Source organism: Chenopodium album, chromosome 5 (assembly GCF_948465745.1).
Source record: "Chenopodium album chromosome 5, dcCheAlbu1.1, whole genome shotgun sequence".
In the NCBI taxonomy this organism is placed as follows: domain Eukaryota; kingdom Viridiplantae; phylum Streptophyta; class Magnoliopsida; order Caryophyllales; family Amaranthaceae; genus Chenopodium; species Chenopodium album.
In genome coordinates, this window is record NC_137838.1 from 12386048 (window position 1) to 12407504 (window position 21457).

The following is a 21457-nucleotide window of genomic DNA, read 5'->3' on the forward strand; positions in this document are numbered from 1 at the left end:
ATCAAGAATGCAGATCTAATCAAGGAAAAAGAAAAAGATCAGGCTATTCAAGCAGCGCTAAAAGGAAAAGGAATTGTTTATGACACACCACTTGGCTCTGCTGAAACAGCCAAGGCTATTAAGCAAGAGAAAGATAGCAAGCGTCGAGCACTTGTGTTTCCTGATGATGACTCCGATGACATTTAAATGAAGGAATGACAGATCAGTTGAGTAACAGCTTCATTTACTAAATATTTTGCTATGTATATATTATGCTCTAAAAGTAAGTATTACAAGCAATGTGGCTTTTCAAAGGAATAAGTACTCTTAAATTACATGTTCCTAAATAAAGCCACATAGACTAGGAAAAAAATCGGCTATGGTTAAAACCACCTATTAGACTACATATCTTTTGCTGCTTGATTGCTTTTATATAGTTTTAAAAGACAATCAAGCATTATGGTTTTATATAGGAACAACCATTTCATAGGTGTTTGTTCCTGTGTAACACTACTTTTCTATGTGTCAAGCTTGACACAGATTGTAATTAGTCTACCTACCTTTTGCTATCTGGTTGCTAGATTATGCTTTGTAACGCAACCAGACATCACCTATCTAGGGCTTAACAAAATGTAGCATTGAAGCTGCCAATCATGTACTTATTACGGAACTTTTATGTATATATAGTATTATGACTAAGTACTTTAAGTAATTACTTTATTTTCGTTTGCTAACCGTGCATTTGTCAAAAGACTTAACTTAAACAATCTTTGCATCGCCTTTTTGTACTTACATTAGTTCATACATATGAGCTCATTATCTCTACGTTTATATAAGCATAGGCATTCAGAGTGTAGTACACCAAATAATCAGCCATACAAAACACAAGATATATAGCCAACTTAAGTCATCCATTATACTAAAAGCAAAAGGTTATTTTGCAATAATTACAGCCTACTATGTTCCCTTGCTAATTACATTCACCATAGGCTTCCCATCAGCTAATTTCCCTCCTTCTAACAGTCCAAAAAGACACTATAACACCTAAAAAAGCCAGGATACACCAAGATAATTTACTGCCAGAAACTAACAACCAAACTTAGGAAAATCTAAGTCTATACCCTACCAATACTACAACTAAAACGTCCAAAAAAAAACTTAGCCAGCAGATAGTATACGATTAGTCAGAAATTTTCATACGAAACATCGAAGAGTCTTCACTTGTTTCGTGATTTCCTTCCACACAGTTCCCAGAATCAGAGCCCGACCCACTATCACCATCATCATTGCTCCTAGATTCACTTTCCCCATCCTCTGGGTCTGCAACCAGTTTTTCCATCCTCTCAGTCTCAGAAACAGAAACCGCATCACTTTCCCCATCTTTATCAGTCTCCTCATCTTCTTCAGATTCATCTTCGTCTTCTTCAGATTCTTCACCTCCCTCTTCTGCCTCTCCTGCTTTCTTGTCACCTTCTTCCTTGATCTCAACTTTTTCCTTACTTTCCCCTCCATGATCTTTTGTCTCGCTACCTTTCTTGCTTTTCTTTTTATCTTCATCACTGTCTGACTCAACGATGATCAGCGGCCATTCGCCACAGTCATCCCTCTCAATTCCTCGCTTCCGCTTATTGCTTGTTTCTCCTTTTTCTTCAATCCTCGCCGCTTTTGACATTCCTTGTTCTAGCAATTTCAGAAGACTGTCCATCTTCATTTCCATACTCATAAAATAGACTCGAAAACTTGCGACATTCTGCTCCTGTGACCTAGCCTGATTTGGCCTCCAGATTGGAGGTGCAAAGACTTTCCCAGAAGTAGCCATGCTATCAGTGCTAGCCATTGTTATTGGTAAAATGCAGGCACACAAACACAGAGAAAAAGGAAAGATGAAGCAAAAAAAAAAAAAAGAAGAAAGGAAAGACAGAAAAATGAAAGACAAGACAGCATAGCAGAGCAAAATTTATACACCATGCAAAAGAGGAATTCAACTGACCAATGAGAGAAAGTCTAACAGCCATGACAAAATCTAGGAACAATAAAAGAACTTATGACTTACAAATACCAACTTTTCAGCTTCTTTACAAATTTTTTAGATCAAGTACAACTTTTGGACTTCTTAGATGATCATATTTTATGTGTATTCTATAAATGTAGTACAATTACAATTCCAAAAAAAGTAATTTGTAAGTAATTCGGAATTCATAACATTTCTTACATACGCAATATCTACACACGCGTGTGTTGGTGATTTTTTTAATATAAAATTTTTGTTGCTAAGAAGCGCACAAATTTTAGAGAAAATACAAAACGATTAGCACAACTAATATTTAGGCGGTTTAATTAAAATAACACAAGGTTGTTGACATTTTAATATCGAAACCATAATCTACCTTACCCAGATTATAATTTTGCGTATTAAACGCTAAAAAAGAACCAAACTAGAATAACAATTACAATTTTCGCTATCACTTCCTACATTTTTTAATCCGATGAAACGTATTACTACTCCACACAAAATAAATTATATCAATACAACCCATCTATTTAACAATATCATTGCTCACAAATAATCCGTGTTTATTGGGCTATCGCGCGCATCGCTCGCTATGGCTCAACTAGTTGGGTGAAACAAGAGAGTTAGGAAATGTCCCATTAAAAAGAAAAAAAAAACAGAGAAGAAAGTTAGTACGGAGTAAAAGAAATAGTAAAATCCGGAAACTCTTGAATTTCCTACTTCCTAGGCATTAGTGCATTACTGAAGAACATGTGGAAATTGGAAAGTATGAATAGGATAAAATAATTACTGTAGTAGATTTTACTATACCCAAGAAGTGAGTATACGACAGTAACATCCTACACAGTATGCTACAGACAAATTGACAAAGTAAAGGAATGGGCTGCTACCAAAAATTGGGCCCTTTGAGTTTGGGGGGCCCTGTGCTGTTGGTCTCTTTGCACAGGGCCATAACCGGGCCTGCTCATTTGTAAAAAATTGTAAAATTGTTAAATTGTCATTTTAACACACTCTAACATATGGATAAAGGAGGTATTTGACAAGTCTTTCTTGAGTAAGGAGTTAGTTAACACAACCAATGGACATGTAAAGTAGTAGTTCAAAGAAATGTATATGATACATCATGTACCATGCTTATGGTACACTTGAAAAGAACTTTTGACTTCTAAGTTATGATGATTACTTAAACAAACTCATGTGTTAAGCTAACACTACTACAAAAAAGGCCTACGGAACCAGTCATAAGGCACCATGCAAACCACTAATCTGGTTTCTTAGATAAAGGAACCATATACGAGAGATATCTGGTTTCTTAGGATATAAGTAACCCTTTTTTAAATTCCGGTTTCTTAGATAAAAGTAACCTTAAACAAGAGATGTGCGATTTCTTTTTTAAAAAATAAGAAACCACTTATTATTAAAATCCAGTTTCTTAGATATATTTTAATATTTATTACTAGAAATTTGTACTATAATAAAATTAAAACCCTTTTTTAAAAATGAAAAATAAAATAAAATAAATAAAACCCTATTGTGATAGTCTAACTGCCGTCCACTACTTGTTTCCCATCCCCTCTAAACTTAATTCTCCAACCTTCTCTTTCATCTCATATACTTCCTCATCTTTAATCTCTTATCAATTCTTTCATTTCTTAACCTTCTTCTTCTAAATGATATTTATCATCCTAATTGTCATCGCCTTCACACCAGCGCTATCATAAAGCACTAAGATCGCTATTTAAATCCCCAATTTTCAAGCAATCAGGTAATTTGTTTTCCGTCAATTTATTTTCCTTTTAATCGTGCTCCTACAAGTTTGTAATTTGTGAATTGTGAAACATAATTTTGGGATATTTATATATATTCTAATACTATGTTGAATAAGCACAAACTAGATCTAAGATTTTGCTTGAATACTACTGCATGTTAATGAAATTCTTATTTTCTATAAATTTTAAATTAAATTTTCAATGGGTATGTACTGGATTTATTTTAGAGTTGAAATTGATTGGTTTTTTTGTTAGCAGTAAAACGATGCAATAGAAATGACATACTTGTACAATTGAAGATAGTACAAAGAAGTAACTCAATTGATTGAATCTCGCAAGCGAGATCGAAATGTTATTCGAGTTTTAAGTTATTACTTGAATTCTATAATTTTGATATTCTTTTAATTTATTGATAGTTAGTAATTTTTTGTAATATGGATTTATATAGAAAATAATGTCATTTTGTTTGGTTAATTTGTATATTCAATTAATAATACTATGTTTTATTATTTACTCCGTCCTATTGTGTTGATGGAAAAAATTTCAATAGAATTCTTCATGTTTAATTTTTTTAATTTGTACTATGATCTATCACAATTTTAATTTTAATAAGTACTGGGCATATTGACGGCTTTAATCGAATGCACATCAGCAGCAACATTATTTTTTTTTAATTTGAATATTAAGCAAAGAAACCGGTTCCTTGTACTAACTGGTTTCTTAGATTACATCAAAGAAACCGATGGGTTTAAAATATGTGGTTTTTTTTGCCTTGGTGTTTCAATACCCTTGAATATATGTAAGAGACCGATTTTAATTCACAACCGGTCTCTTTGACTAATATAAGAAACCAGAATTAAAACTTGGTCTCTTAGGCTAAGAGACCTACTACCTACGCACCGTGTCTTTTCTGGTTTCTTAGACTTATTTTGTCCGGTCTCTTATGCCATTTTTGTAGTAGTGTAGCAAGTTTTTAAGTTGTTTAGATTGTAGCTAGGTTCATTAGGATATCCATAATATATCATTTCAAAATAGTACAAGCTTGAAGTATTTATACAACATATTTAAAATTAGTGTGATAATAACAAACCTCCTAAAACTTAAGCCTAAGGAAACAAATATAAACTCCAACAAGTGTTCCATTCTATGTAGGTGTAATCATCTCCCATCATCCAAAGGCACCAACTGCACAACTCTACTTTGGCTGCTTGAAGAGTAGTTCATACCGTCATTGCCATAGCCATTGTTGAAATCGTGCGCCTCACCGAGCAGATATTCACTCTCCTCTTGGAGTAGCACACTATTGTTTGACAACCATGGATGATTAGTCATACATCTAATCCTTTCTAGCTCTCTTGCAACCTCCTTCATTGTTGGGCGATCCTCTCCTTTAAGTTTCAGGCACCTCCTTGCAAGATTAGCAACTTCCTTAAGCTGCTCAATTACACCATCACTTACAATTTTTTCATCAAAAATCTCAAACAAACGATCTTCCTTAATTTTTCTAAGAAAGCATACAACAAGGCTTCTCTCATTTTCAGGCTTAGCATAAGATATCGCCTTCTCTCTAGTTAGTAGCTCGACAAGAACAACACCAAAGCTATAAACATCGCTCTTATCAGTGAGCTCACCAGTTTGCATGTACTCTGGATCAAGATAACCACATGTCCCTTGAACCATAGTCCCTAACTGCTCTTGATCTACCGGAGCTAGCTTAGAAGCTCCAAAATCAGCAACTTTTGCTACGCACTTATCATCCAAGAGTATGTTTGCAGACTTAATATCTCTGTGAATTATCGGTATAGAAATTGTAGTATGCAAATAGGCCAAGACCTCAGCAACTTCTGCTGCAATTCTTAAGCGAACATCCCAAGTAAAAGAAAACAATTTTTCCTCATCATGTAAATGATCATGCAATGTACCATTACTAATAAATTCATATACGAGCAAAGGTACCTCCGTCTCCAAGCAACAACCAAGGAGCTTTACCACATTCTTATTGTTGATTTGTGACAAGGCAACAACCTCGTTAATGAATTGTTCGACCTGGGTGGAATCAACCTTGATGGACCTTTTGATGGCGACTACTTGATTGTTAGGTAGTATTCCCTTGAAAACCATGCCAAAACCTCCGCGACCAATGATGCTATTTTCACTGTAATTATCAGTCGCCTTCTTTAGTTCTTCATCCGTGAACATGTTTACTGTATTGCCAATTGACACGTCTCGTCCTGAAAGCTTTTGTTGTAGAATATGACCGCCATTTTGGTGAAAGCATTTCTCCCTTAGTTTTTGAATCTTCTTGTTTCCATGTTGCCAATGAAACCAAAAGATAACCAGCAAAGATACAATGATGCCACCAGCAATACCTAATTTAAACAATAATTTAGGCCAAGAGTTAAATGTATACAACTTTAAATTTTGTTTTATGTTCCTCGTTGGTAATTAATCCTCTATCATTTTCAGGTGTGTCCTTTAGGGATTTTTTTTTTTTATATATATCTATGTAGAAAATAAACCTTATACATAAATAAAAGATAGTAAAAGATTTTCCTTCAAAAAAAAAAAAGATGTAATGTATCCTTTTTTTTATTATATATTGATACCATTCTTAACCTAATTTATGACATATGTAGAGTTACGTACTACTTTACCATTAATAAAACAAGGTTTATTTATATATTTATTTATTTTTTTAAAATAATTAATTTTAAATTTATGTATTTAATCATGTGTGAAAAGCTTGGCAAGAAAGATATGAAAAGAGTATTTTAAGTCAATTGATTAATTATTGAGAGAAAAAAAAATACAACATATATACATAACAGAGAATGAATAATAGCGTGTAAAAAATAAACTTATTTACAAGTTAAATACATATTGTTAAGATTTTTTCAATTGGTTAACAACAACAAAACGATATAAATTTGTTGGTGAAATATATAAGTATATAAATATATATACATACGCATTTTAAAATATCTATTTTGTTAATAATAGACTTTCATAATAAATTCATTGTATAAATTAATAACTTGAGGCCTGCTCATATTTACTAAATTAAGCTGAACTGAACTGAATTGATTAGAGTTGAACGGAATATTTTATGAGAGAAGGAAATTCAGAGTTAAACTGCACTAAACTGAATTGAATTAAGTGGAAGTGAATAGGCCCTTAGACAGATTTATTATTAAATATAATGTTAATTTAAGAATAGTTATTGAAAATTACCGTGCATGACACGAGACCTAACCTAGTGTGTGTGTGTGTGTCTATATATATATATATATATATATATATATATATATATATATATATATATATATATATATATATATATATATATATATATATATAAACTTTTAGCCAGGTTACAAGATTGCGACACTTGACGTTTCAACTTTTCGCGACACGTTGGCTAGATTTAAATAGACTTTTTAAGATAAAAAAGTTAGTTTAGAATTCTATTTGGATAGATTTTTAGAATAAAATTATTAGTTTACAGTTTTATTTTCGATAAAATACCAATATTTCAGATGTACAAATTGAATTATAATTTTATTCAAAAAAATTATTAGGTTATAATTCTAAAAAATTATCATATAAATTTGTTTTTGTATCATAATATTTTTTGGAGCGAAGAAAGTAGTTCAAATCGTAAAACATCTATTTATAATATATATTAATCGGTTAAAATTACGTACTTCACAATCTAATAGAATAGAGACCTGTCAGTTAGGGTTAGGTCATGAGCCATCTCAGATTGGGTCACTTCAAATTACGAGTCAAGAAATGTTCAATACTTGCCTAAAGTTATGGGTTCGGGTCAATCCAACGTACTTTGAACATTTTATTTATTTAGTTTATTTTTTGCTACTTTTTTTAATGTATTAAATTAAACATTTTCACCAACATTATTATTAGTCATTACATGCCTATTAGATAGCAAATCGTCAAAAACACATCAATTCCTAACTAATTTTGTATCAATGATATATTTTAAATATTGACATATAGATTATAAATTTATCTTAAAATTCAATAAACAACCCGGACATCGCACGGGGCACAAAACTAGTATATATATAAACCTATGAAAAACATAACTTGACCTTGATAAGCCCGTTACTTGACGACAACAACTCGGCAAATGGTGATGACTTCTAAACAATAAGATAAAAAATGAAAAAAAAAAAAAAGTCTATCATTACTCCCTCCGTGTTTTTTTAAGTGTTACATTTACCAAATCTGGCCGTGTTTTAATAAGTGTTACACTTCCTTTTTTTTGGCAAAAAACTACATTAAAATATTGTATCTCTCTCCTCTCATGGTCCCCACCCAAACTCACTACTATTTTTTTTATTTTATTTTTTTATTATATCTTTTTTCTCACCTTCATTACTTTTCAATAAATTATTAACCACACTATCTTTCTTTTACAATTTTTTAATACTCTAACTACCCCACTTACCTCTTATTTTATTCAAGTCAATTAAATTGCCTAAAACTATGTGTCGGTCAAACTATAACACTTAAAAAAACACGGAGTGAGTACATAAAATTGTAAGATCAAAGGTTCTAGTTAGGGTGTTAAAAAATACCCTATCTGGAAATTCAATGACCCGATCCGAAATTTTAGATATTCAATCTGATTTTAAGGTTTTGGATCGGATATCCAAAAAAAATTTGGGTTTTCAGATCGGATATGGATTGGATTTTGTCCCAAAATTTTAACTATTCGATATGTATATTTAGAGATTCGATCAGTTAACCCGATTATATGATCCAAAATTCGGATATCCGAAAATTTTGGTTCGGATTCAGATCACAATTTCCTTCGATCCGAAATTTTCAGATATCTGAATTTTCGGGTCGAATCGGATACCCGAAAGTGAACAACCATGGTTCTAGTGTTCCACTTTAAAATTGTATGTCCGTATGACAAATTAATACTCCCTCCGTTTTTAAATACTTGCTCCAAATCTCCATGAGCGGAGTTTTAGGAGAAATTGGAGAAAGAAATAAAATATGGAGGCAATGGGATAATTGAGAAAATAAAAAATTGTAAAAAGAAAAAGTAGTGGAAGAATAGGAGGAGAGAGAGTATTATGTTGGGTTCACCAAGTGTGAGAAATGAATTAAATATTGTAAAAGGTTTCAAAAAAAATGAAATGGAGCAAGTATTTAAAAATGGCCAGAAAAGGAAAGTGGAGCAAGTATTTAAAAACGGAAGGAGTAATAATAATAGGGGGATTAACCCCTTAGTCTTATAAAAATATTTATATTTTCTTTATTGATATAGAGACTCATATAGTCATATATCAATAAGGGGAGTAGAAGTGTCAATTCGGATATCTGGAACGGGTTTTAGTGAGGTCGGGTCATATCAGTTCATTTTTGAAGTTGAGTCATACTAAATTTTGTGTGAATGCAAATCGAAATCTGAATCGGATATTTTTTGAGCCGGTTTAATATCAAGTCAGGTCAAGTATAATTTTGACACCTCTAAAGGAGAGAGAACAATTATTTTAAGAAAATGAGATAAATAAAGAGAATAAAGATAGGCACCCATGTAAGGAAGAAAACATAGAAAAATTTTGTAACACTTATAACACTTCTTTGAATAATACGGAGTACTTTGTATTTTGTGGAAGAAAACATTGAAGAAAATATTGTTTTGAAATTGATTGAGATATACAGGTTCCAAAATAATCAACAAAGAAAAGTACTCCTTATATAAGACAATGAATAACATCGCTTTTGTCTGGCCGTTCCACTATGGTTGAATGGGTCTATGGTTGTATACTTGATTACTTGTATTTAAGAACTATACATCAACCCTAAAGAGACGTTGTGTAACATCAACACTTAAAGTAGGGTCCAATGCCATAACGATGCAAAAGATGTTGGTTTTGTCTAAAATTACTCATCTGTACATTTTAATCTTCTTAAGCAAATTAAATTTACTCCGTATTATTTACGTAAATCTATCTTTCACTTTTTAACTTATAATTTAAGTGATTACTCAGTATTAAATAAAACTGGTAGATATAAATTAATTTTGGGCTTTAACCACCAGCTTAAATTATTGGTTGAAGCCTAAAATCGATTTACACACTTTAAAAAAACATAAAGTTAAAATGTGATATTAATATAATGGTCAATGTCAACAACTTTGTTAGTTGGTGTTCAAATTGGCTAAATGCTTAGGGCTTGTTCATATTTACTTATTTTCAGTTCAGTTCAGCTCCAATCAGTTCAGTTCAGTTCAGTTCAGTTCAGCTCTTAATTTCCCTCTCTTATAAAATATTCATTTCAGTTTAGTTCAGTTCAGTTCAGTTCCAATCAATTCAGTTCAGTTCAGTTCCAATCAATTCAGTTCAGCTCCAATCAGTTCAGTTCAGCTCAATTCAATAAATATGAACAGGCCCTTAGATAATATAACAGAGAAAAATAATGGGTAAGAAGACTTAGAATATAATTGCACTCACCAATGATTATTTTAATTGCCAGTAATAGTTTCTTCCTACTTGCTGAATTGCTATCAATGACTATGCACGGATTCTCCTTTGTACCCTTGCCATAGTACCCCTTTGGACATGTACAATTATACCTTCCAGGGACATTGATACAATACTCTTGTTTTTCACATGAATTCAAGCTATCATTCGCGCATTCATCGATATCTGGATGTAATAAACCCATCAAAGAGTTAGCAACAACAATATGGTTTTCTATATCTGGAAATTTAATAAACCCATCAGAAAAAGTATTACTGATAGAATATATAATTCGATCATGGGCTTCAACCATCAGTTCGAGGGAAAATGAGATTTGAATTCATGACATTTATATCATACTAGCTCTGATACCATGTTAAGGATCAACTCAACCAAAAGTTTAAACTAATGGTTGAAGCACATGATCGATTTGTATATTCATTTTGAAAGTGAGAGTGTAATGATTAGTTGGATTACCTTGACAATCATGAAGGTAGGGGTTGCCCTCGAAACCAAGGTTACACTTGCAGTGGTATCCCCATTGATCTGAAGTGGCGTCGAAGCAGGTACTATTTCCTTTGCATAGGCAATTCTTTGCTGCTAGAGCGCTTTTGCAATCTTCTTTTCCAATAGACCAATTATATACCATGGGCGTACGCAAAGTATGTAAATACACGGCATCTTGTGTTAGTATAGAGTCAAAAGAGAAGGGTGTTCCCTTCTCTTCTACATAATCTTTAGCCACCACAAATGCAATACTGCAAGGGTTGAAAATTTGCACATCTGTTTGGTTATTGATACTCCTAACATCTAGCGTTATGTTGGTTATCCCATTTGGAATAGATGCTAGGCAACAACCAATCCCGGAACACTCATTGCTTACATCTGTTTGATTCGTGCACCTGGTCACACACCCGGTTTGAAACAAGTTGGTACTTTCCATCCGTTTACCAGAGAAGAATGCCAATGTATCGCAACCAATGGCACCAGCAATGTTTCGGGTTGTTGAAAGAGAAAATCTTGTTATACTAATCCAAGAAGTATAATTACTGGTTTCTACACTCTTTTCATCATAACAAACGTATGAAATGTAGTTACGTACTCGAAACTCACCATCTAGAGAGATCTTCTCTATCTCTATATTTTTACCATAAGTCGGAACCACCGGGATATTACTAGTGTTGCAAGTGATATCGTAGAAGGAGCCGTCTTCGGGATGATCGTAGTGGCACTTATCACCTATACCGAAAGGATAGGGGATCGTAACGTTGCCGCATTTTTCAGGACAACCAGGAAGGGCTACTTGGGATTTTGTAACAGAACCAACTTCTACGCCGGTAGATTGCTGTGTTAGAGGCAATATTGCTAAAACTATGGTTGTGACAATAGTTAGCAAAGTATGGTGACGCCAACCAAAGTCTCCTTTCAACATTTTTGTGCTTATTTTTTTTGGTTAGGAAATTACGTGAAAGTGTAATAATTTATGAATAACAAGAGCAATGAATTGGATGTAAGCGTTTACTAAGTCAAGGTCTCCTCCCTTTCCAAAAAAAAAAAAAAAAAAAAAAAGGCAAGGTCTCTTCTGAAAAATAATACAAGTAGACAAAAAAAAAAAATAAAATAAAAAACCAAGGTTTTGTCAAGTTAGCCAAATTGACTAAAGTTTGGTTTTGTTTATTAGCCGACGAGATAAAGTTGTTGAGCTTTGTTTTTATTGATTTCTTATAGGGAAATTTCTAGTATTATTTAAAATATACTCAATGAGGAAGTTTTAAATTGCATTAAAACCATTTCCTCAAAAAAAATAAAAAATGTTTAAAAAAAAAATATGTAACCCGGGATGTATATAAGAAGCTAAAAGTGAAAAGAATAGACTATAATTAAACATTTATTACACCGATTTACTCGTAAATTGTTGATAAATTTTCAACTAAATACTAAAAAAAGAAGTATATTAAATGCTTATATGCAGCCCTTACAGTTGCATATAACATTACCCAAAAAAAAAACATTTATTCCATGATTCAAATCATTAAATTCGTATGTACTCGTTGATACTCTTACTATGATATAATAAAGCACTAACCGGTTTTCAAAAAAAAAATCATTAAATTCGTATTTCCTACTTAAAAAACAAAATTTCAATTAATTAGGCGATTTACTTAGGAGTTAGGACTTGTCAAAAATTAATTAATCCATAATAAATAAATAAATACAATAAGTGTAAGGCTGATATTTTTTTTTTTTTAAAGCTGCTAAATAGCTGCCATTGTGGACTCAGACTCGTATTGTTTGGCAAACATTAATAAACAAATATTTTTTTTTTTTTAAAAAAAAAATAGTTCTAGAAGAGCTTTAATTATAATTTTTAAATATCATTTATTAATCCTATATCATCATTTAATAATTGTGTAATTTTTTACTGGAATCATGATCATGGATATGATGTTAATGATGAAATTCAATTAATTTGGAACCTCTTCTAGTGTACTCCCTCTATCCTTAAATTAAAAATCCCTTTTTTTTTTTTTTTTTTTTTATTATATGAGTAATAAATGTTAGAAAGAGACTTTGTATTAAGGGACGGAGGAAATATAATTGATTGATTTTCAAATACAAAGAGCATTGACGGAGTAACCCCACTAAGTAGCCCCAATACCACTAACGAGTTACAAATTTGCCTCTATGATGGCTAGACACACGGTATTTAAGTTTTTTTTTTTTTTTTTTTTTTTTTTTGAAAGAAAATGAAATAAAATATTTTCAAAACTAATATATTCAATCTTTATGTGGTGTAAATAACATTTAAACATTTATCTTTCCTAATAATAAATTAAATAAAGTTGAATACTTTTCTTGGCTTAGGCTTTTTTTTAAAAAAAAAAAAAAAATAATAAACAGATTCATCATCATGAATCCCCTTTTCCAACAATGTTAGTTGCAAGACTTGCAACTCTGATCTTGATCTAGCTTTGATACATAAGCTTAAGACGCTAGATTATTGATTCTAGCTAAGATTACTTTATATTATATTGTATAATCAAGTAAGAGCACAAGTGACAAGCTTAGCTTGTGAACTCTACTATTCAATCAGTACATAGCTAAACAAGGGATTCATCATGCTCCATCTGTTTCCATGTAATAGGAACAATATAGTGGGATATTAGTACATCTAATATGTTACAAACATACATTTTTATAACTGTGTATAATATATACTACGTATATAGATGTAGCTCAAACTTTTTCAAACATAAGGTCATGTTACAAACTTTCCCAATTTCTGTTATTTATCATTACATAAACCATTATTGTAAGCAGTGGCGGACCCACGTAGGGGCCTGGGGGCACGTGCTACCCCTCCAAAAAAAAAAAAAAAAAAAAAAAAAAAAAAATAGAAAAAATACGGAAAAACTGAAAGGCTGTCTTCCTCTTCACTTTTCTCTTTCCTTTTCAAACCCTAACTTCCTATTCCATTCTTGAGTTCTTGGTCGCACTCCATAGTACCCAGCCCATCTGCGTCATTGTCTGTCCAGTTCGCCGACGTCGCTGCCGCCCGCCAGTAGTCCTCTTACTCCTCTGCGACAAGACAACTGTCGAGGACGAGTCGAGGTGTACTGTCGAGTTCCCCACTTCCGTCTTCCCCTGTTAGATCTGACTTTGAGAATTTGTAAGTTATTGTTAATTTGCTATTAATCTTTATTAAATGGTAATTGCTAATCATTTATTGGTAATTTGCTATGTATAATGTATTGTCTATGAATGTATGACGTATTCTACTATTCTGAATTTGTTAGCCTCTTAGTTTGTTACTGTTTTAGAGTTAAGACTCTAAGTGGGCTGTGGGTAGTGATTTAATTATAATTAATTTATCTAGTGAGTTGATTTGATGTGTGAAAGATGCACAATTGAATGAATTGGTAATTTGATGAGTTATAATTATAAGTTGATTTTGTGCAATTGTTAATAATTTGTTGTCAATTGTTGAGTTAAATGTCTGATTTGTTGAGTTGCTTGGCTAGCAAATTATTAGTAGTGTAGTTGATTACTTTGTTGGTAGACTTAGTTTAGTTAGTTGCTTGGAAATTTCATTGATGACATGCAAAATGATGAGAGATTTTGGAATCTAAAAAAACTCAATGAGCTATCTATGAAGTTAATTGAGACGAGAAAGCATCTAGATCATTCAAAGGTATACTTGCTCTTGAAATTAGTATTGCTTCTTCGCGTGGCTATTGCAACTGTTGAAAGGGCTTTTTCCGGAATGACTCAAATCAAAAGCAAGCTACGAAATAGCATGGGAGATGGATTGTTAAATGACACTTTAGTTACTTTTTTGGAAAAAGGTTTATTCTTAAATGTTAGTCTTGATGTGATTATACAATTAGTATTGTAATGGAATTGCATACATTAGTATGTATTTTTTTAATTCCCTGTTATATTAACTAATTTGCTTTATCACATTTTGAACTTAGTGTCACAGTGTATGTTATTGGTTGTGCTACCCCTCCCCCAAAATCCTGGATCTGCCACTGATTGTAGGTCAAGCATAATGATCATCTCCCATCATCCAAAGGTACCAACTGCACAACTCTGCTTTCGCTGCTCGAAGAGTAGTTTATGTCGTCGTTTTCATAGCCGCCATTGTTGAAATCATCCACCTTATCACCAAGCAGATGTTCACTCTCTTCTTGAAGTAACACAGTGTTGTTTGACGACCACGGATGAGTAGCAATGCCTGCTGTAATCCTTTCTAGCTCTCTTGCGACCTCCTTCATTGCTGGCCGATCCTCTCCTTTAAGTTTTAGGCACCTCCTTGCAAGATTAGCAACTTCCTTGAGTTGCTCGACTGAACCATCACTTACAATATTTTCATCAAGGATTTCAAACAAACGATCTTCCCTTAACTTCCTAAGAAAGAATACGGCAAGGCATCTCTCATTCTCCGGCTTAGCATAACATAGTGCCTTCTCTCTAGTTAGTAGCTCTACAAGAACAACACCAAAGCTATAAACATCGCTCTTATCAGTTAGCTCACCAGTTTGCATGTACTCTGGATCAAGATAACCACATGTCCCTTGTACCATAGTTCCTAACTGCTCTTGATCTACCGGAGCTAGCTTAGAAGCTCCAAAATCAACGACTTTTGCTGTGCACTTTGTTAGAAAATTAATATTGGGTCACATATGTAAATAATAAAAAGTTTTGATCGTCATATACTTAAGCCAAAAATTAAAATGACCGGTTAAATGAATGAAATTTGGTTGTGCGATATATTTGATGTATCACGGAAGAAAGAATGTGTAGATACTGGAGTAATATTTTTAATTTGGTGACGGGTCAAATTAATTGTATTACAATTAAGGTAACATTAATTGGTTATGGCCCCAAGTGTATGTTTTATTAGGGGGAAATACTAGTTGATCTTCATGATCAACAAAAATTGTCAATCATAAGGGTGTAAATGAGATTTCCATCATTAAATTAGGGATGGTATGGTATGGTAAATTTGCCTTTGACAGTTGGCATTCTTGCCATATCACTACTCCAGCTCACAGTCACACAATTCACGCCGTTAACATAACATTTTCCATCAACTTTCTCTCTCCTCACTCTTCTCAATCTCTCAACAATGGAGGTAACTTCCAAGAGAAGAATAGAGGTAACTTCCAAGAGAAGAGCTCAATCGGCGATCGATGTCAAACGTGAAAGCACTCCACCACCATCACAACCACAACCCTCATCACAACCACCGTCATGTATATTTCATCTCCTCTCTTTGCCATCGACGACCTCACTTCTACCATTAACGACCCATCTTCGAAAATCAAATTCAATGGAAGGAGCTTGAATGGAGGACATGGTCACCCCTACCAGGGGTTGACCATGCCATTAATTTCACCCTTTATTCATAGGGTTTTCGTTTAAGATTGGGGAAGGTGGGTGGATTTTGGGGAATCATCAATGGTGGTGTCAGGAAAGCTTCAAAGGTTGTGGAGGTGGGGAAGCTAGCTTCAATGGTGGAATGGAGGTTGATGAAGCTTTAATGGAGCAAGAAAGAGTACGAAGCTTTTCAATGGTTAACCCAATTGCGGTTACGGCGTCAAATAAAATGATGTTTCATTTTGCTGATTCATCAAGTGGGGGTCACAAAAGCTGAGGTGGAGATTATGATTGACAAATTTTGTCAATCATGAAGATTAGGGCAAACCCCTTTTATTAGTGTTTACTCATTAGGATGTAACGGAAAAAAGGGGAGTGAAAAGGGGAGCAATTATGATGCAGACTCCTTATTTTCATCTGCCGTTACACTTTGATTTCTTTATATATCCCATCATTGGAGAATAAAAGGAATATACACAAAAATTAGTAAAACATAATACTGGAAAACTCAACCAATATTCATACTGAAGAAGAAGTCAGAAGACTAGCTCTTTCTGTCACTAATGGCTGCTATGGAAACTCAAGGTATGTCATTCATGGAATTAAAGTTTCACTTCTTGGATTTACATGGTTTTGTGTTACATTTTGCGGGTTTGTTCCATCACACTTATCATCCAAGAGTATGTTTGCAGACTTAATATCTCTACGAATTATTGGTATCAAAATTGTAGTATGCAAATAGGCCAAGACCTCAGCAACTTCTGCTGCAATTCTTAAGCGAATATCCCAAACAAAAGATTCAACTTTTCCTTCATCATGCAAATGATCATGCAATGTACCATTACTAATAAATTCCGTCTCCAAGCAACAACCTAAGAGCTTCACCACATTCTTATTGTTGATTTGTGACAATGCAACGACCTCATTTATGAATTGCTCAACCTGTGTGGAATCTACCTTGAGGGACTTTTTGATGGCGACTACTTGGTTGTTTGGTAGTATTCCTTTAAAAACCATGCCAAAACCTCCGCGACCAATGATGCTTTTCTCACTATAGTTATCAGTAGCTTTCTGAAGTTGCTCAATTGTGAACATTCTAACCATAGTACCAAGTGATACATCTCGTGCTGAAAGTTTTTGCTGTAAAATATGACCACCATTTTGTTGAAAGCATTTTTCCCTCAATTTTTGCATCTTTTTGTTTCCATGTTGCCAATGGAACCAAAAGCCAGCCAACAAAGAAACAACGATGCCCCCTCCAATACCTAAACAATGATATATAATTCAGGGACAGATTAATATAATGTTACTGTACTATTGGAAAATTTGTTCATGTAGTCATCTGTATTTTCTCTTGGAAATGAACGAATAACTTATAAGCTAAGAAATACACAATTCTATCCCACCATTGTTTTTAGTTAACCTGCTTATATTGATGTTTTACTCTATTCTTATAATTAAGTTGATTTGATATTAGGTAAAATTGGTATAAACCACATTTTTTGTCTAACTTTTTGAAAAAAAAAACACCTTTTATATATATTTTTTTTGGGTTTTTCTAAGTTATGCCCCTAAACTTCTTCGATTTCTAAGTTGTGCCCATATTTTTTCAAACGTCTAAGTTGTACCCTTAACCTCACTAATTTTTATAAACAATAACCTTTTGACGTTAACAATAACCTTTAATTATTATTTTATTTTCTTATTTTTAAATTTTTTTTAAAGTGTTAAACCAATTAGAATGGGACGCGTGTCAAATTAATAATGCCACGACACCATTGTTGAAAAAATAACTTAACTTTCGTTAACATATGACTGTCAAAGGGTATTGTTGATAAAATACCGTAAGGTGGAGGATACAACTTATAACTTTGAAAAGGCATGGATACAGCTTAGAAACCGAAGAACTTGAGGGGCATAGCTTAGAAAATCCCCCCTTTTTTTAGTAAGCCACCGTTTAAGTACCTAAGTTTTTTATTGCACCACCCATATATTTCAAATCTAATGGATTGCATCTCAATCATCCACTTCCAAATAATCAACCACAACAAAGCCCTCCCTTCCATCACAACCATCCGCTTCAATTACCTCAATTTAGGGTTTGAGAATGAACAATAAAGACTACAATTTAATTTTTGTAGCAAAATTAGGTTTGTTATTTTTAGAGCTTTACTCAATTTAGGGTCTGTTCATTTTTACTTAATTTCAGGTCAGCTCAGCTCCAATCAGTTCAGTTCAGTTCAGCTCCAATCAGTTCAGTTCAGTTAAGCTCTTATTTTTCCTGTCTCATACAATATTCATTTCAGCTCAGTTCAGCTTCAATCAGTTCAGTTCTGTTCAGCTCTAATAAGTTGAGTTAAGTTCAGCTCAGCTCACTTCAGTAAATGTGAACAGGCCCTTAGTAATGCATTTATATAGAGGGAATACTCGGATGTTTTTGGGAGTGAAAAAATAAATGATTTAAGAGGAAAAAGCACAAGTTGTGGACTCCTTTGACGTCTCAGTCAATTTTTTTGTCAAAATTTGAAATAGGGGTGGTGCAGTAAAAAACTTAGGTACTTAGGGCCTGTTCTTATACGTTGAATTTCAGTTCAGTTCAGTTCAGCTCAGCTCAGTTCAGTTCAGTTCAGTTCAGTTCAGTTCAGTTAATGAGAACAGGCCCTCAAAAGTGGTTTAGTAAAAATAATGTGGTTTTTTAAAAAAGTTGGTAAAAAATATGGTTTACACCGATTTTGCCTTAATATATATTGATCAATTTGTGAATTGTTATATATATATATATATATATATATATATATATATATATATATATATATATATATATATATATATATATATATATATATATATGCTCATGAGAATTTTTCTTATGTGAAATCACTCTTTATATTCTAAATTTTTACTCATATGTTCTAAATTTTAAATATGATGTTCTAAACTTTTCTTTAGGTGTTCTAAATTAACACTACTACAAAAAGCGCGTTTTCTGGACGCTTTTTAGGCCTTTTTTCGACGCTAAAAAGCGTCGAAAAATTATTTCTCGACGCTGCAAAAAAGCGTCGAAAATCCTTGAGTCGAAAATTGGTCAAGGACACTAAAAAGCGTCGAGATTCTCGACGCCTTTTAGTGTCCAAACTAATATACGAAGCGTCGAAAATTACGTATTTCGCGCAATATTCCAAATGTGTAGTTTTTTTAGCGACGCTTTTTCTTGTCCACATAATCAAATGTAGCGACGCTTTTTGTTGTCTTGCATTTATTTGTGTCAGCCTATGGTATGGCAGGAAACTCTTTCAAATTTGAAAATGTGCAAAAGTGTAGACATTAAAAAGCGTCTAGAAATTTTTTTTTAAGTTTTTTTTTTCTTTTATTAAATTATTATCATCATACATATACATTATAGTTATTTAAATTTATCATAAATTAAATTAATTAATAACATAAAAATAATAATAAACAAATATTCTATATAACTAAATTAAAAGAAAATAATTAATTAACAATAATAAGAGTACGTAGTACTTAATTACCAAATTTATAAAAGAAAACATCAACACAATTATTTGAAAAAAAAAAAAAGTCGCATATTATAGTAGCTTGTCCCTAAATAATTACATCACTAATATAAGACTAAAAACCAAAATAGATAGACGATGGCCTTATAGACGATATAGTCGCTTGTTCATGCTCAAGTGTCCTGACCAATTCTCTTGTTGCACCTACATTGCCTTTTCCAATCTTCAAAAAAAAAAAAAAAATACAAAGTATAAATTAGTACATTACACAATATAGTACATTACGTAAATAAAACAGAGCTACTATATACAAATCTAGATTACACAAGAGCCAAGTTACAGAAAAAAAAAAAAAAATGACTTGTTAGAATTCAATTGACTCATATAATTTCAATTCATGATGTGTTGGATGATCTACAGCTTAAAGCCTTAAGTGGGTTCTCATACTTTCTATAAGAATAACTTCAGTAAAAATTTTAGAAGAAGTTGGAGATGTTACAATCCAAATGTTTGTTTCAGTGACAAAATTCAAGAAAATCAATTTGGGTGGTTAAATAAAAATCAACAACCAGAACATACTAGTAAACAACCCTTGTGCAAATATCAGTAATCTACTTCCAAAAGAAAAATGCAGTCTTGTAAACAAAGAAAAGCATCCCAACCAAAATCAAACACCAAAAAATGTACACAGTTCTAATAATTTACAAAATGCATGATTACAAAATCTAAGAAAAACCCAGTTCATAATTCCTTAAAATTCACAATTCAAACCTATAACAGCATTAAAGGTCAATCAAATTAGGAGGGTTTTCTTCCAAAAAATACTACCCAGAAAATAAATTTCAATAAAATGATGGTATAACTATTTGATAGACAGAAATTTAACTAAGGAAATTACTGTTGATCTTGGGAATAAGGTTTTAATTTTTTGTTTGTTGATCTTGCCCACATGTTAGAGAAAGTTGACTTAAAACAATTACAAGGTAAATATAACAAGCTACTGGAGGTGAAGCACCAAACTCTTGAATAAGATGCAAATTTCAAGTGGGTATATAATTAAGAGATATTTTCCTGATACTCTTGAAGTCTGAAAGTGCAAGACATCTATGATCAACTCGAGGTGGACTCTTAAAATCGTCATCAAAATTGATGAGGGTGAAAAAATAGGATGGTTTCCACTTCTAATGACATAATCAACTATACCTTAAAAGGCTACTAATTAGTACTTAGTACTTACTAGGGTAGCAACATACAAAATCCAGAAATTCAAACACACACACACACACAAGCTAAGCTTTGAAATATAATCACACACACACAAGTTCTAATGGTCAGAGCTGCAATTCAGAGCTGCAATTCAGAACTGATGAATTCCAGAACTGAATTCTGAAGATCATCTCAACATTCAGTTCAGCTCTGAATTCTGAAGATCAACTCTACATTCAGATCAGCTCTGCATTCAGTTCTGAGTTCAGTTTTTGAATTCAGAACTGAATTCTGAAGATCATCTCTGCATTCAGTTCTGAGTTCAGTTCTTGAATTCAGCTCTGGATTCATTTATAAAAGCAGTAGTGAGGGAGCTTTACAGCAAGTAGCAGGGGAGCAGGGCAGACATGCAGTATAAAAGCAGCAGGGGAGCAGGACAAGTAGTAGCAGGGGAGCAGGGCACACACACACACACACACACACACACACACATCACAAGCAAGCATTCACACAAGCTCTTACTTTCACACACATAAAGAGAAATGTGACTTTGTTACCTGATGTTTTGCCTTTCCTAAGAATTCAGATGCTTTG

At 32.8% G+C, this 21457-nt stretch overlaps 1 protein-coding gene and 1 pseudogene across 1 annotated transcript; both read right to left on the reverse strand.

The window, feature by feature from the left end:
• Positions 1 to 4757: 4757 nt before the first annotated feature.
• LOC145630458 (wall-associated receptor kinase 2-like) lies at positions 4758 to 11796 on the reverse strand. Its single transcript, XM_081682715.1, has 3 exons — positions 10737 to 11796; positions 10251 to 10445; positions 4758 to 6128 (listed from the first exon to the last, which is right to left on the reverse strand). The coding sequence occupies exons 1-3, from the start codon at positions 11689 to 11691 to the stop codon at positions 4918 to 4920; spliced, it is 2361 nt and encodes a 786-aa protein (XP_081538841.1). The 5' UTR covers positions 11692 to 11796; the 3' UTR covers positions 4758 to 4917.
• A 3019-nt stretch (positions 11797 to 14815) lies between these two features.
• Positions 14816 to 15346, reverse strand: LOC145632605 (putative wall-associated receptor kinase-like 16 pseudogene; annotated as a pseudogene).
• Positions 15347 to 21457: the final 6111 nt, after the last annotated feature.